Genomic DNA, 15,481 nt, shown 5'->3' with positions numbered 1-15,481 from the left:
GCGGGCGGCACGGGGTGGGGAGAGCGCGGCGGCTGCGGCGGCCCAGGAAGCGCAGCGCGCCGCCCACCCATCCAGGCCCAGCGGCGCTGCGGGCAGAGGCAGGCTGGGCCGGGGGCTGCTGCTCCTCGACCCCTACCCTGACCCGCAGCCCCCAGTCCGGCCCCAAGATGATGAAGAGACAGCTGCATCGCATGCGGCAGCTGGCCCACACGGGCAGCCTGGGACGGTGAGTGCCAGGGTCCCCCTGCGCGGGACCTGAGGGGTATAGGGGGTGGGGGGGGACACCGGGGGTGGGGAAGCTGAGGACATCTGGACAGCCACTCTCTCACCCGCCAGAACCCTGCTCTTCTGCTCCCTCTACATCCCAGGCGGCGCTGGGGGGCAGACGTGGGGCTTTGGGGGAAGGAGCACCACCACCTCTGACTGGAGGGGGTCCAGGGGAAAAAGCGCTCTCACCAAAGACGCTGGGTCCTTCTGCCTCCATGAGCCTCTGAGCAGACCATCCTCCCTGGCCTCACTTGTCCCCTCTTGTCAATGGGGACGGTTAACCATCTCTGGTGGTTGGGTGAGGGAGGAGGAAGAGCAGATAAGGGCCCAGATCCTGGGGGAGGGGAGGAGACAGGTCCTGGCTTGGTGGGAGGAGGGCCTGCCCCTACCCCGCTGTGTCCCTCCAGTCCCCACCCCCAGCCCAGAGGCCTCCTGCTTCTCTGTCTTGCTTCTGCTTTTCCAGACTCAGGTGAAACCATCCCAAGGTCTCCCGGCCCCTGAGCTGGGGAGTGAAGGCCGGAAGTTTGGGGAGCCTCTAAGGGCCTGCCTTCTCTTCTCTTCCCCCAGCATAGGGAGTTCCCCTTCTCTGGGCTCAGGATGGGGCTGGGTGTTCAGAGATCTGCTTCCAGTCTCACACCCATGTGAGCCTGGCAGTCAGGCCACCTTGCTCTGGGCCACAGTGACCCCATGTGTCACAGGCAGGGGCGTGGGCCCAGGGCCTGCCTGCCAGTGCCGTCCTGAGGCCTGTGGGGCTGATGGGCCAGGAATCTGAGCTCCAGCACTTCCCGTTCTTGGGGCCAGACTAGGCTGCCCCTCCCCGGGTGCAATGAGGATTTGGAGGGTGGGCAGAAGAGAGAAGCTGCGCCCTAGGTCCCAAAGCTGGACCTGGGGTGGCTCCCCTGACCCCCCTCCAGTTTCGACCGCCCTGTCTCAGGGCATAGCCCTGGGTGGAGGAGGAAAAGCCTTGTATCCTATTCCCGCCCCATGGAATGTGCTCTGACTGGGATGAGGCAGACAGGCCACCCAGGGCGGGCCCCACCTGGGAGAGGCACACGAAGCAACTGGGGTCCAGGTGCCCTGCTGGTGGGCCAGGAAGAGACAGGGGGCCCCTAACCTGGGCCAGCCCAGCAGAAGCTCTCCCTTCCCACAGCACCCCGGAGACGGCCGGGTTCCTGGGTGAGGACCTACTGCAGGTACGGGTCCTGGCGGGCATCGGGCATCGGGTAGGAGGCAGGCCTGAGTGGCTGTCAGCAGGGGGAGGCCAGTTGGGGACCTGGATGGAGTCATGCCCCAGACTGTTGGCCCTGGGTCCCCAGGAGGAGGGAAGGGAAATGATTCCGGCTCTGGAGAAGAATAGGGCAATGGAGGTAGAAGGAGCTCTGGTGGCACGACGGTTAAGTGCTCAGCTGCTAACTGAAAGGTTAGCAGTTCAAATATACCCAGCAGCTCCATGGGGGAAAGACCTGGCAATCTGCTCCCATAAAGGTTACAACCTAGAAGACCCTATTGGACAGCTCTACTCAGTAACATACAGGGTTGATATGAGCCGAAAATCGACTCAATGGCGCCACCACCAACAATGGGGGTAGGGGGCCACTTCTCATGATTCATAGCCCCCTGCACCCTCTCCCAGGTGGAGCAGCGGCTGGAGCCAGCCAAGCGAGCAGCCCACAATGTCCATAAGCGGCTGCAGGCCTGTCTGCAGGGCCAGAGCGGGGCAGACATGGACAAGCGAGTGGTGAGTGGGGTGCCAGGGAGGAGGGGCCTGGGAAGGGGACCTGGGTCTGTACCTCACTCTGGGGTAAGCCCTGTCCCCTCTGTCCAGTGGGGGAGTGAGCTGAGGACTGGGGTGTCCCTGTCAGGTGGAGCCTCTGGCACGGGGAGGGTGGAGGCTACTGCCCCAGGGCTCCTTGAGGGCTTCACTCCTGAGACCCTACCTCTTTCCCGCACCGGTTTTGACCCCACCTCCCTCTGCACCAACCCCCATGAACCAAGGCCAGGCCTCCGACAGCACCTGAACTTCTCTGTCCAATCAGCCCCCAGGGCTGGCTGTCTTAATTGGAGCAACTGGGAGGGCTTCCTGGAGGAAGGGACATTTGGGCTGAATTTTGAATGATAGTCACTTATATTAATCAACAGCCGCCGTTTATCTACCCATTACTGCTAGACAGTTGCTGAGATGTGTTTATGCATCGTCTCAGCCACGCAAGAGCCCGAGGAGAGAGCTACCTTTATCAGCCAGCCCTGTTTTACAGATGAGAAAACAGGCTTAGAGAGTTCCTTGCCCATGGTGCCACAGCTAGAAGTGTCAAAGCTGAGACTTGAACCCTGAACTCTGATCCCAAAGCTAGTGTTCTCCATAACTCTAGGTGGGACAATGTGGGACATGTTTTGGAATCAGTCAACGTTTCACCTTGGCCAGAGCACTGGGGAGGGAGCAGGCGTTAGTGGAAAGCCAGGGAAGGTTTCGAGCTCAGCAATGGCCAGGCTAGCCACATATGCTGAGCCAGGGGAGGGAGCCCCAAGGCCAGGTGGGTTCCTAGCTCCTTTGTTTTCCCTCCACTGTGTGACCTTGGGCCAGCTCCCTATCCTCTCTGATCTTAGTCTCCCATTTGGGATGGGGCTTGCTCATTCCTCCTTGCCCAATAAGTGGCTTCTGGGAGGAGGAAGGAGCCCTGGTTGCACAGTGGTTAAGAACTCAGCTGCTAACCAAGAAATTGGCAGTTCGAATCCACCAGCCACTCCTTGGAAACCCTGTGGGGCAGTTTTACTCTGTCCTGTAGGGTCACTGTGAGTTGGAATCAACTCAGTGGCGACGGGCTTGGTTTTGGTTTGGCAGGGAAGAGGAAGGGATTCCCTGGGTGATGCAGATGGTTAATGTGCTCAGCCACTGACCAAAAGGCTGACAGTTCGAGTCCACCTTTGGAAGAAAGTCCACACCTTGGAAGAAAAGCGTGGCAATCTACGTCTCAAAAATGAGCCATTGAAAACTCTCTGGAGCACAGTTCTAATCTGCCATACATGGGGTTGCCATGTGTCAGAGTCGACTCGATAGCAACTGGGTTTTTTTTTTTTTCTGTTTGAGAGGAGGAAAGGGGACCCCAGATGGATCGGGGCTTTGTACACCATCATGGGGAGATGTCACCCCTGCCATGCCTTGTCACCATGCTATTTCCACTCCCCATCCCACCTCCAGAACTGCGGCCGTCCTGGGTTCCCTTCTTCCCTGCCCACCCATGCCCAGTGCCTTCCGTGGGGCTCTGTCTTCAAGGGCTTGCTGGGTGCTTGGGCAGGGTGGAGGGAGGCTGAACAGGCGAGCACACATACAAACACACACACACGTGCGCGCTCCCTCCTTTTCATGCTGGCCCTCCCCATCCCCTCCCCTCCCTGCAGAAGAAGCTGCCCCTCATGGCTCTGTCCACCGTGATGGCCGAGAGCTTCAAGGAGCTGGACCCTGACTCCAGCATGGGGTAAGCACAGGGTAGGGGCCCAGCCTCCACCTGGGGATGCCAAGAAGGGATCTGAGCCACAGGGGGTCCAGATTGGCAAGTGCTTCCAGGCTAGAGGGGTGACCAGGCTGGGGACAGGGTCCACGTCAGAGAGGGCAGCTCAGTGAAGACAGAGCAAATACAAAGAGAACAGGAGCTAATGGGGAAGGGGACCCCACCAAGTGTTCCAGATGGGTCACAGGCTGGGGGAGCCTGGGCGCACTGGGTGCTGCATTCCACAGGAAGGCTCTGGAGATGAGCTGCGTCATCCAGAACCAGCTGGCCTGCATCGTGGCCGAGTTTGAGATGGTCCTGGAGAAGGATGTCCTGCAGCCTCTCAGCAGGCTGAGTGAGGTGACCTGCCCCCGCCAGCTCCTGGCTTCCCCAGGCTCTAACACCTGCCTCCACCACCCACTGAGCCCTGCCCCATGCCTGCCCCCAGGAAGAGCTGCCAGCCATCCTCAAGCGCAAGAAAAGCCTGCAGAAACTGGTGTCCGACTGGAACACTCTCAAGAGCAGGTAGGAGCCACAGCCACTGGGTGGGGTCCGCACCTGGGTTAGTCCTTCCCCACACTCATGCAGTGTGTGTACTGGCACACACGTCTGATCTGTGGGAACACATTTGCTGAGGGTACATGGGAGTTACACCACCTGGTGCCTGGGGTAGCCCCAACACCTAGGATAGCCATAAACGGTCCTTTGAGATCCCTGTGGTGGGAGGGCCCCATTCTCCACTCTGGGGCTGGGTGGCTGTAGTCACCAAGCCCGCCACCAGGGGGCGCTCAGAGCACTCATGGGCCAGGTTGGGCCAAGGCTAGTGGGGCTGGTGTGTCTATAGACCCCAGAATCTATGTTCTCAGGCATGTAGAGGGGGCCCTGGGCTCTGGATATGCAGCGAGGCCAGTGAGCACCCCACCTTGGGACTCTCCCCAGGCTCAGTCAGGCAGCCAAGAACTCAGGTGGTGGTCAAGTCCTAGGAGGCGTACCCAGCAGTTACAGCCACATCACCGCAGCCAACAAGGTGGAGACACTGAAGGAGGAGGAGGAGGAGCTCAAGAGGAAGGTGGAGCAGTGCAAGGTGAGGGGCACTGGGGGCTCCTTGGATAAGGGGTGACAGGGGTGGGACTGTCCCCATTTCACAGGCGAGGAAACCAAAGCTCAGAGATGACATGACCTTCCCAAGGCCACCTAGGAGGCGGTAGAGCCAGGATTTGAATCCAGGCCATCAGACTCTAGGGTCCATGTACTTAGCCATTACCTCACAGCCTCTTCAGTCTATGCTGCAGACATAACATTTCGGAAGGACTTGGTTTGTCCACCAGAGCCTTGGTGTGTTTGCTAAGTGAATGAATGAATGGTGTTTACTGAGTGAGTGAATAAATGAAAGGTAGGTAATGCAAGGCACTGTGGTAAGGGTATGGGGACACAGGTGAGGACTAGAAGCCGTCAAAGCTCTCAAGAAAGTTCAAGGGGGTTACTGTGGGCCAGCCCCAAATACAAACCTTGACAGAGAGGGGAGAGCTCATGTACCAGCTATGTGACCTTGGACAAGTCACCAACCCCTCTGAGCCTCAGCTCCCAGTCCAGGACCCCAGCCTCACAGCGTAAGCCCTCTCCTCTCTCCCCAAAGGATGAATACTTAGCCGACCTGTACCACTTTGCCACCAAGGAGGACACATATGCCAACTACTTCATCCATGTGAGTCCAAGACCAGGGCCATCTGGAGCTCGGGGTGAACACCAGAGCCAAGGACCAGTGGGACCCTCTTTGAGATGTTGGGAGGGAGGTGTCTGCTCTCCTAGGCTCTGGGGGAGGAGGCTCAGCTTCCCTCACCTTCCCGCTCTGGGGGAGGAGGCGCAGCTTCCCTCACCTTCCCCTGGGGGTGTTCCCTGGTCCCCACAGATCCTGGAGATCCAGGCTGATTACCATCGCAAGTCCCTGAGCTCCTTGGACACGGCCCTGGCTGAGCTGAAGGAGAACCACAGTCAAGCAGGTATGAACTCGGCCGGGCTGACCTGCACCCCACTCTGCCCTGCACAGGGCATGGTAAGAAGCTTAGGCTTCCTTCTGAGGGGCACTAAGGAGCCATGGGTGGTTCTGAGCAGGGGAGGGCTGGATTAGGTTTGTGATGGAGAGATTGCCGTGGCTGCTGTGTGAGGCTGGAAGGAAGGGGGCAGGACTGGAGCTGGATGGAAACTTGTTAGGAAGCAGAAGGGAGGTGGTGGAGGCCTGGACAAGGGCAGACACAGTGGAGGTGGACAAATTCAGGAGATACACAGGATGATTTTAGGGTGTGTGGCAGGAATGGTTCGGTGGGAGGTGGTACCACTGGCCAAAGCAGTAGCCCTTTGAGAATGTCTGGGGGTGCCCCTGTCTGCCCTGGCTTGGCTGCCCAGGGGTGGGAGGGCCCTGGGCCGCTGATCTGTCTCGTCCCTGCAGACCCCTCCCCCTCGATGATGGCCACCCCCTTCTCCAGGGTGTATGGGGTGTCACTGGGAACCCACCTGCAGGAGCAGGGCCGGGACATCGCCCTGCCCATCGAGGCCTGCGTCGTGATGCTGCTCTCTGAGGGCATGAAGGAAGAGGTGGGGCCCCTGGGGCAGATGGGAGGGCGTGGGGCCTCGTTCTGTCATAGACCTCTCACATGCTGACCTGTCCTGGTGCCTGTAATTCCACCATCAGAGCACAGAACCTGGGAAAAGGCCTGGCCTCCTGTTGCTGAATTGACACTCCCTTCCTCTGAGGAGTCCCTGGGTGGTGCACATGGTTAAGTGCTCAGCTGCTAACCAAGAGGCTGGCAGTTCAAATCCTCCCAGAGGCACTTTGGAAGAAAAGCCTGATGATTTGTTTCTGAAAGAGCAGTTCTACTCTGACACACATGAGGTTGCTATCAGTTGAAATCAACCCTGGCAACTGGTTTCCCGCTTAACGGTGCTCACGTGTGCCCGGCACTGGATTCTATGCCCTTTGCATTACTTGCTCTGTTTAATATCCCAGTGACCTTAGAGAGAGCCCTCACTGGCTTCCTTTTACAAGGGGGAGACAGGAGCCAGGAGGTAAATGTGTCCAGAGTCACATGAAAAGGTGGTGTTGGAACCAGTGCCTCCAGAGGGCAATCACCGTGACCTACCAGTCCCCCCAGGTCCTTCCCACCTTAGTGTTGTTAGTGCATCCGCCCGTTCCTGACGATAGACCCTGTTACAGTTACCTAATGCTGCTGTGACAGAAATACCACAAGTTAAGTGGCTTTAACAGACAGAAATTTATTTTCTCACAGTTTCAGAGGATAAAAGTCCAAATTCAGGGCACCAGCTCTGAGGAGGGCTTTCCCTCTCTGTCAGCTCAGGGTGCGGGGGTGGGTGCTTGTCTCTTCAGCTTCTGGTCTTTGTCTCTTCAGCTTCTGTTCCTTGGCTTCTTGGTGATCTTCATGCGACATGGCATCTACCTTCCCCCTTCCCTGCTTGCTAGCTTGCTTGCTTGTTTAATCTTTTGTATCTCAAAGAGATTGATTTAAGACACACCCTACATGAACTGTCTCATTAACGTAACAGAGAAAACCCATTCTCAAATGGGATTATAACCACTACAGGGGTTGGGATTTATGGCACATATTTTTGGGGACACAGTTCAGTCCCTAACAGACATTAAACTAAAAACCAGGCCAGTTGCCATCAAGTCGATTCTGATTCATGGTGACTCCATGTGTTTTGAGTAGAACTGAGCTCCACAGGGTTTTCCATGGCTGATTCTTTGAAAGTAGATCACCAGGCGTTTCTTCAAAGGACCTCTGGATGGACTAGAACCACCAACCTTCTGGTTAACAGCAAGCGTGGGTGCACCACCCAGGGACTTCCTGAGGATGGGCCCTTAAAAAAAAAAAAATTTTTTTTTTGAGGCAGAAAATACTCAGAGGCAGACTTAGGCCTCTCTTGGATCTGCTTCTTCCAGCTCCCCCCAGACTTCCCACCCTGCGCTTTGCTCAGATCTGAGACCTTGGGAGTTGAAGGATCCATAGACACTGTGGTGGCCGCTCTGCCCACAGACCAGGGGGGACACTGAGGCCCAGAGACAGCCAGCAACCTGCCCCAGACCATGAGCAAGCCAGGGCCTCCCAGCCAGAGTGCCCTGCCCTGCCCCTGCTCTGCGGCCTCCACCTGCTCCCTCTCCCACCTAGGGCCTCTTCCGCCTGGCCGCCGGGGCCTCCGTGCTGAAGCGCCTCAAGCAGACGATGGCCTCGGACCCCTGCAGCCTGGGGGAGTTCTGCTCTGACCCCCATGCCGTCGCAGGTGCCTGCTCCCAGGAACCCTGGGGAGAGTGGGGGGCTTCCCCACGGCTGCGGGAAATGACCCCAGGGTAGCTTGGCTTACAGCCTGGCGTTCTGCTGAGAAGACACCAGAGCAGACACAGGAGTTCTTTCTTAACGTGGGGTCCATGTTGAACCCCCGACATTATTTTAAAACTGCATATGTATGTTTTTTCTGGGGACAAGATCACTAACCTCCCTTATTTACTCAGAGGGGGCCGTGGTCCAAGGACATGATCAAACCTAGACACTTTAGTGTGAACAAGGGCTGGAGGTTCCTTCCAGATGGAGAGAGCTGAGGACCGGGGGTTGGGTAGGGGCCTGGGAGATTGTCTCTGACCTCCTCCTTCCCTTCAGGTGCCCTCAAGTCCTATCTGCGGGAACTGCCAGAACCCCTGATGACCTTTGACCTCTATGACGATTGGGTGAGGGCAGCCAGGTGAGGATGTGGGGGTGGGGGAAGACAGAAAGGAGGAAGCTACAGGGGCGCAGCCCCAGGCTTGGCTCACCAGGTCTCTCCCTGTCCTCAGCCTGAAGGAGCCAGAGGCCCGGCTGGAGGCCCTCCAAGAGGTGTGCAGCCGCCTGCCCCGTGAGAACCTCAGCAACCTCAGGTGAGCTCGAGCCCCTCGGCCCTCTGCCAAGGCCAAAGCCCAGCAGGGCCTGGGGCCCTGGGTTTGAGTCCTGGCTCTGCCATCCCATGCTGCGTGCCCTGGGGTAGACCTCGGTGGCCCTCAGGGCTTAGTTCACCATCTGTGAGGTAGTTAGGAATTGGGCGGGACAGGGCCTCCCAAACTTCTGGCACGTCCATGGCCCCTTTTTTACCATCACTTTCTGAAATATCTGATTTAAACAGACTCACTCTTTTATTCAAAAACCTTCTTTAGCCTCATCCTAAGGACTATTTCTAAAAACACAGCTGTGATGTGCCAGTCATGTTTGTTTATACTAGAGACTGGAATAAACATGTACCTTAAGCCTTTAAAGCCAGACCACCTGGCTTCAGGCCTCACCCTGCCCCTGTCTGGCCTGGGCAGGTGACTTAACCTCTCTGTGCCTCAGCGTCTGCATTTGGAAACTGCAGATTGGGACAGTCCCTGCCCCACACGGTGGCTGGGAGGATTCCCAGCATAGCTCAGTGCCTGGCACATAGTTGGCTCTCAGTAGATCAGCTAAGTTAACTGTTAAATATTCAAAAGTCATCTTGTGTGGTATTGTTCAGTGGTGTTTTTCCCACTCCAGAAGCCCTGGGCTGGGAAATTCTCAGACCCCTGGGGCTTTGATGGGTGAGGCATTCGTGGCCCAAGCTGCTGAGATCTGACCCAAGTCCACGTTCATCCCCCAGGTACCTGATGAAGTTCCTGGCCCGGCTGGCCGAGGAACAGGAGGTGAACAAGATGACACCTAGCAACATCGCCATTGTCCTGGGGCCCAACCTGCTGTGGCCGCCCGAGAAAGAAGGGTAAAGGGCCACAGGCTGGGGGAAGGTGGCAGAGGAGGAAGGCTGCCCCCACCCCAACCTCCTGCTGCTTATTGTCTCCCTGGGCCTCAGTTTCCCTAGCAATTCCTATTCTCCAGGCGGCACGAGGACCCCACAGGGCTTTGAAATGGGCATTCTGGCTAGCAGCATCATGGGGTGCTTAGTGGCCTTGCGTAGGGGCCTGAAAGCCCCGAGATCTGGTTCCAGCTCCCCATTCCACCTTCCAGAGATGGGCCTGGGAGAAATCACTCTCTGGACTTCCATTTTCTCATCTGTGATGATTATATAATGGCTGGGGAAATATTTTATAAACTATAACATGCTATGATACATGAAGAGTTATTATTATTCATCTGGCCATGGATGGAAAAAATATTTCATCCCATGTGCTGAGTGCAGTTGGTTGGTAAGGGCTGCCTAGAGCCAAGAGCTATGAGGAGAAGAGTGCCATGATTGACTAGTGATGCCTGTCATGGGTAAAGGAAGGGAGAAATATGGCGTGTGAGCAACACATTTGCCATGAACTGGTGGTCTGTGAGCTTTTTGAGAACAGGGACTCTTGTGGGATTCATCCTTGTGTCCCCAGTGTCCAGCACAGGGCCAAACAAGAGTTGGGGGTCAATGCAAGTTTGCTAAATGGATGACTCAGTTTCTTTCCCTTTTTGTTCCAGGGACCAGGCTCAGTTGGATGCAGCCTCAGTGTCTTCTATCCAGGTGGTGGGTGTGGTCGAGGCTCTGATACAGAACGCAGACACCCTTTTCCCTGGAGGTAAATTCCTGGTTTTGTGAATGGCCCCATCATGCCCACCCTCTACCCACCTCGGTACCCTCCAGACTCAGGTTCAGTTCCTGGCAGCCCCACAAACTCACCCTGAGATCTGGAGGAAGTTGCTTCTCCACTCTGAGCCTCAGTTTCTCCTCTGTAAAATGGGGATGCTACCATCTGCTTTGTGCAATTGTTGAAGGCTCATGTGCAGGTGGAAAGGCAAACTATGATCTGAATAATTTCAGGGAAAAGGGTATGTGGCCCTAATTCTGGCTGAGGTGGGAGGCTGGCGAAGGCTCTGGAAGTTAAGACATACTTCCTTCTATCTCTAGACATCAACTTCAACATATCAGGCCTGTTCTCGGCCCTCACCCCCCAGGACAAGGTCAGCAACAGGCCGGCCTCTGAGGAACTTCCAACCGTTGTCATCCCCACCCCCGCCACCACCCCAGCTCCAGCTCTGGCTCCGGCCCCAGCCCCAGCCCCGACCCCAGCCTCAGTAGCCACCAAGGAAAGGTGAGAACTGAGGAGTCTGAACGGCCCCTGGCCTGACCCCGTGGGCCCCCAACCTGAGGTATTATCTTTCATGACTGCCAGTTACATTTTAGGAAATACAATTATTGATATTTTTATTGCAAAGACCAGGATTCTCAGCGGTATGGAGACTTGGAGGTGATATTCCTCCCAGCCTCTGACTTGTTCTCTCATTCGTTGAATGGTTATATACTGAGTACCTACTGAGTGCCAGGTACTGTTTTAGGCCCTGGGATTTAGGGGAATTAAGGAAATTCTCATTTTGGGATATGGAAATGCCTTCTAGTCTTCCGTTTGGTCCTTTAAATCTGGAAGGAAGGGCGTGTAGCCCGTGTGGTCTCCATACCAGGCAGATGTTGTTCACTCTACCACAGACTGCTGGTGCCCAAATCACAAATTTCCTCAGACAAGCAAGACAAACAAATGCTGCCCCTGGAACTTGCCTTCCATGGGGTGGGAGAGATCGGTAAGAAACAAATACACTGATGAACGCTTAGTGCGGAGTCAGGTAGTGGGGAACAAAACACCAACCCACTGCTGTCGAGTCAATTCCCACTCATAGTGACCCTACAGGACAGAGTAGAAGTGTCCCATAGGGTTTCTAAGGAGCGGCTGGTAGATTTGAACTGCCAACCTTTTGGTTAGCAGCCAAGCTCTTAACCACTGTGCCACCAAGGCTCCAGGTAGTGGAGAGAAGGCCAGAGAAGGGGCTAGACGGAAAACCACTTCACTTCGGGGTCAGGAACAGCCTCCCTGAGGATGTGACAACTGGGCAGAGACCTGTAGGAAGTGAAGACTGAATGGCTGCATGGACTTCCTTCTGCTTCTCACCCACTCTGGCTTCTAGATCACATGGAGGCCAGGAGCTGAGGCTCTGGTTTCTACTTCCCATCCTGGCCCTACCTGCTGGGCAGGCAGGGCACCCTCTTGGCCCACAGAGGACCATGGATACTGTCCCAGGTCACACAGCAACCAGGGGCTCAGTGGACACAAACCCTGGCTAATTCCAAAAGTGCCTTCCCAGGGGGCCAGGCCTGGGGACAGATCCCAGGCACAACCACAGAGCAGTGGGGAACAAGTCCTGGGAGGACCTAAACTCCACCTAGAGACCCCTAGAAGATGACCAAGCCAGACCTGACCCTGCCTTTCCCTGGACAGGATGGAGTCTGAGGCACCCCCCAGACCAGCCTCCCCCAAGGTCAACAGGAGCCCCCCAGAGGCAGCTGCCCCAGCAGAGGAAATGACTCGGAGAGGTGAGTTGGCTGTGGGAAGGGCTGGGGGAACAGAAGGTGAGCAGCAACACAGGGCAGTGGGCAGTCCCAGCTCACCGCATATTTGGGAACCAGGGGGCCCAGAAATCAAGGTAGTTAAGGGCCCAGAGTTCACTGCCTGGCATTCTGGGTTCAGATGGCAGCTCTGCCTCTGCCTTCCTGGCTGTGTGACCTTGGGCCCCAGCTTCCTCCTCTGTGTAATGGGAACAATAGCTGCACTTACCTTGTAGGGCTGTTTGGAGAATTAAATAGTGATGCAAAGAGAGTTCTTAGCTCATACTTGCCTCATAGTAAATGCTCGATAAAGGTTAGCCACTGTGAGCATTAGTGGCACTGGAGTCTGGTCCTCAAGATGCCCAGAGATCACACAGTGAAGAGAGAATGGAATTTTCAAGGGACAATGAAGGAGGGAAGGTGGAGGTGGAGGTGGCAGGAAGGCTGGCGCCTTCTCAGCCCCTCTGATGCACTCAGCTGTTGACTTGTTCCAAAGCTAGACAGGTGAGAAGGCCACAGGTACAGGTGGCTAGTCATTACCTGTTCTGGGCCAGGCTCTGGAGGCAATGGCGTTTTCCGCCTGGCTGTGCACCGTAGACCCCCAAGTAGACGAAGCAGCTACAGGAGCTGCTGGACCAGCAAGAGCTGGGAGGTCCCACAGGAAACGCTTCCTGGAAGAGGGGGTGTAACAGGCTATTCACTCACCTGAGTACAGCACTTTTAAGTGCTGGAAGGGCTGTCACCACCTCACCTGGGCTGGTCCTCATGTCAGGGAGGTCACGTCTTCCACCGTGTCTTTCTGATGAGGAAACTGAGGCCCCAGGGGGCAGGTGATTCACCCTAGATCCCACAGTGGGTGGAGGGAGAGCTGGGACCAGAGTCCAGACCTCCCAGCACTGTGCGGTGGGTGCTTTGAGAGCTGAGTCAGGTGGTTCTGGTGGGCTTCTGAGAGGAGTGAGCAAGCCCCAAGTGTCATAGAGGAGGGGGAAAGCAGCATTCATTTATTCAACTAATATGACTGGCCTCCTCTGTACCAGCACCCTGCCGGGCAGCAGCCTCTTAGCTGCCCTCACTTAGATTATGTTCTAGTCAGAGAGACAGGCAATAATCAAGTCAAATAAAAACTGACGAGATAATTTCAGAGTGTAAAAAGTCATGTGAAGAAAACAAAACAGGGAAGTGTGACAGAGAAATGGGAGTGTCCTCTGAGGATGAAAGGACATGAAGAGAAACCTGAATGAGGAGGAGCCAGCCACAGAACTGTGTTGCTGGCAGGAGGAATGGCGGATAGAAAGGTCCTGAGGTGGGAGTAAGCTTGGTGGATTCACCACAGGCAGTGCGAGTGCGTAACCTCCCCCTTTCCTTCCTCCACAGTCAAGCGCCAAGCACCTGCCCGGCCCATCATGCCGCCCCCCCAGGTCTCCAGCACCCGCTCTTCCCCTCCAGCCCCACCCCTGCCCCCTGGCTCTGGCAGCCCTCTGACCCCCCAGGCTCTGCCCCGCCGGCTGGTTGGCAGTAGCCTCCGGGCTCCCACGGTGCCACCCCCGTTGCCCCCTGTGCCTCCCCAGCCTGCCCGGCGCCAGAACCGGTGTTCACCAGCCTCCCCAAGCCCAGCCTCCCCAGGTCCAGCCTCCCCCAGCATTCCTGTGCAGGGGGACCTGGGGGTGGCCACAGAGGAGGGAGGGGCCCCTGAGGCTGTGGGTAGGGTCACTGCTCCACCAGCTGTTCCCCCTCAGCCACGGCCCAGGAGCCTTGCCACAGAGACTGACTGAGCTGGTGGCTCTTTCCTAACCAGCCCCTCGGTACCCCCTTCCTCCTCACCTTGTCCTCCCAGGACACAGCACTTGCCACTCCCAAAGGGTGAGGGCCTTCAGCCTTTGCCTACAAGTGCCTCAGTGACCCCTCTGGGCTGGCCTCCGTGGCGAAGAGGACTCAGGACAGTTCCCTCGCCACTTCCAGACTGTCTCCTTTTCCACGCTGGGCTTAGGGGGGCCCCAGGCCTGACTCCACACTTTGGCAGGGGAACGTCAGAAGGAAGGGGAGGCTTGTCTGCTCCCACAGGACTTTTATTTTTCTCTTGCCGATGTATTTTTTATAAGGCTGGTAAATAAATTATTTTGGACAAAACTGGAGCAGCAGCCCAAATGATAGTTTTATTTTCTGTCCTTGAAATAAAGAAGCCATTTTCATAAAGGCAAAACAATTACAGATTCTTTGCCTCCTTTCTTTCTTCCTGCCTGAAATACTAACAAGTCAGCGTTTTTAGCACTTACTATATACGCCACACTGTACTTTTATGTGCATCATTTCCATCTAATCTTCTCCCTGTGAAGTAGATACCATTGCCTCTTTTTACAGGGGAGGAGACAGGCTCAGAAAGAAATGTCCTGCCCAGGTCACATGGGTTAGGACCCAGGTCTGACTAAGTCCCAAGCCTCATATCCTGGGCAGCTTACACTCTTGGTGCCCCCGTTTTCTCATCTGTGAGGTAATGTAACAATTTCCACCTCTCGGTGCTGTTCCAGGAGTCCCTGGGTGGCACAAATGGCTAGGCAGCTGATTGCTACCCGAAAAGTCCTGGGGGTTAGAACTCACCCAGAGGCACCTTGGGAGACAGACCTGGTGATCTGCTTCCGAAAGGTCACAGCCTTGGAAACCCTATGGAGCAGTTCTACTCTGCACACGTGGGGTCACCATGAGTTGGAATCAACTAGACGGCAGCTAGCAACAAGTGTTCTGAGGGTTAAGTGAAACGCTCTATTTACAGACCAAAGCACCACCCTTGGCACACAGAAGTGCTCAGTAAACGTGGGCTGCTGCTGCTGCTGCTGTTTCTCCCACCCAGCTGTGCACCCAGGGAGGGCACAAATAGATCTGTCCACAAACCCTCCGTGGTGAGAGCTGCTCTGGCCAGAACCTGGGCTAGGTCCCTGACTCAGCCCTACTCCCAAGAAGCCCCTGGGAACAAGCAGACAGGCAGAACTGACAATAGAATCAAGTGTCCTGACACTGGCAGCCCAAGGGCAGGACATCTAACCCAGAGTGATGTGTGTGCGGAGGGATTGGAGTGTAGTTAAGGAAGGCTTCCTAGAGGAGGTGATTCTAAAGAGCATCTTTCAGGAGTTGGTTGAATGAAAAATTTAGCTAACCATTCTAGCCCTGGGAGACCACCTATCCAAGGGCGAGGAGCAAAAGGCCTGGGTCTTTGAGGAACAAAAAGCATCTGAATATCAAAGCCTGGGTGACACGGTGTGTCTTTTCCCAGGTCTTTGATGCTCTAGTTGTTCCTGGGAGTCAAGCAGGTCTTCAGCACCTTCTCTGAGGTTGACAGACACCCTCAAATTGAGACCCTGTGGGGTCACAATTCATGTCACCCC

At 56.0% G+C, this 15,481-nt stretch overlaps 1 protein-coding gene across 4 annotated transcripts; it reads left to right on the top strand.

Annotated features, from left to right (window-relative positions):
* The first annotated feature begins 46 nt into the window (after positions 1-46).
* On the top strand, positions 47-15,033 carry SH3BP1 (SH3 domain binding protein 1). Of its 4 annotated transcripts, XM_064283565.1 has the most exons (19): positions 47-226; positions 1,418-1,460; positions 1,901-2,005; positions 3,664-3,740; positions 4,001-4,112; positions 4,201-4,277; positions 4,692-4,836; positions 5,389-5,457; positions 5,662-5,752; positions 6,199-6,344; positions 7,934-8,045; positions 8,420-8,501; positions 8,593-8,673; positions 9,405-9,521; positions 10,211-10,308; positions 10,638-10,821; positions 11,998-12,103; positions 13,799-13,810; positions 14,136-15,033. In XM_064283565.1, exons 1-19 carry the CDS (start codon positions 168-170, stop codon positions 14,250-14,252), a joined length of 1,833 nt encoding a protein of 610 aa, XP_064139635.1. In that variant the 5' UTR covers positions 47-167; the 3' UTR covers positions 14,253-15,033. The 4 variants fall into 4 exon arrangements, with proteins under 4 accessions (XP_064139635.1, XP_064139632.1, XP_064139634.1 ...); XM_064283562.1 differs by having other exon boundaries at positions 11,998-12,092; positions 13,479-15,018; XM_064283564.1 differs by lacking the exon at positions 1,418-1,460 and having other exon boundaries at positions 97-226; positions 11,998-12,092; positions 13,479-15,016.
* Positions 15,034-15,481: the final 448 nt, after the last annotated feature.

Source organism: Loxodonta africana, chromosome 4 (genome assembly GCF_030014295.1).
Source record: "Loxodonta africana isolate mLoxAfr1 chromosome 4, mLoxAfr1.hap2, whole genome shotgun sequence".
NCBI classification, from domain to species: Eukaryota; Metazoa; Chordata; class Mammalia; order Proboscidea; family Elephantidae; genus Loxodonta; species Loxodonta africana.
The sequence above is the reverse complement of the archived record's forward strand: the minus strand, read 5'-3'. Positions and strand labels throughout refer to the sequence as shown.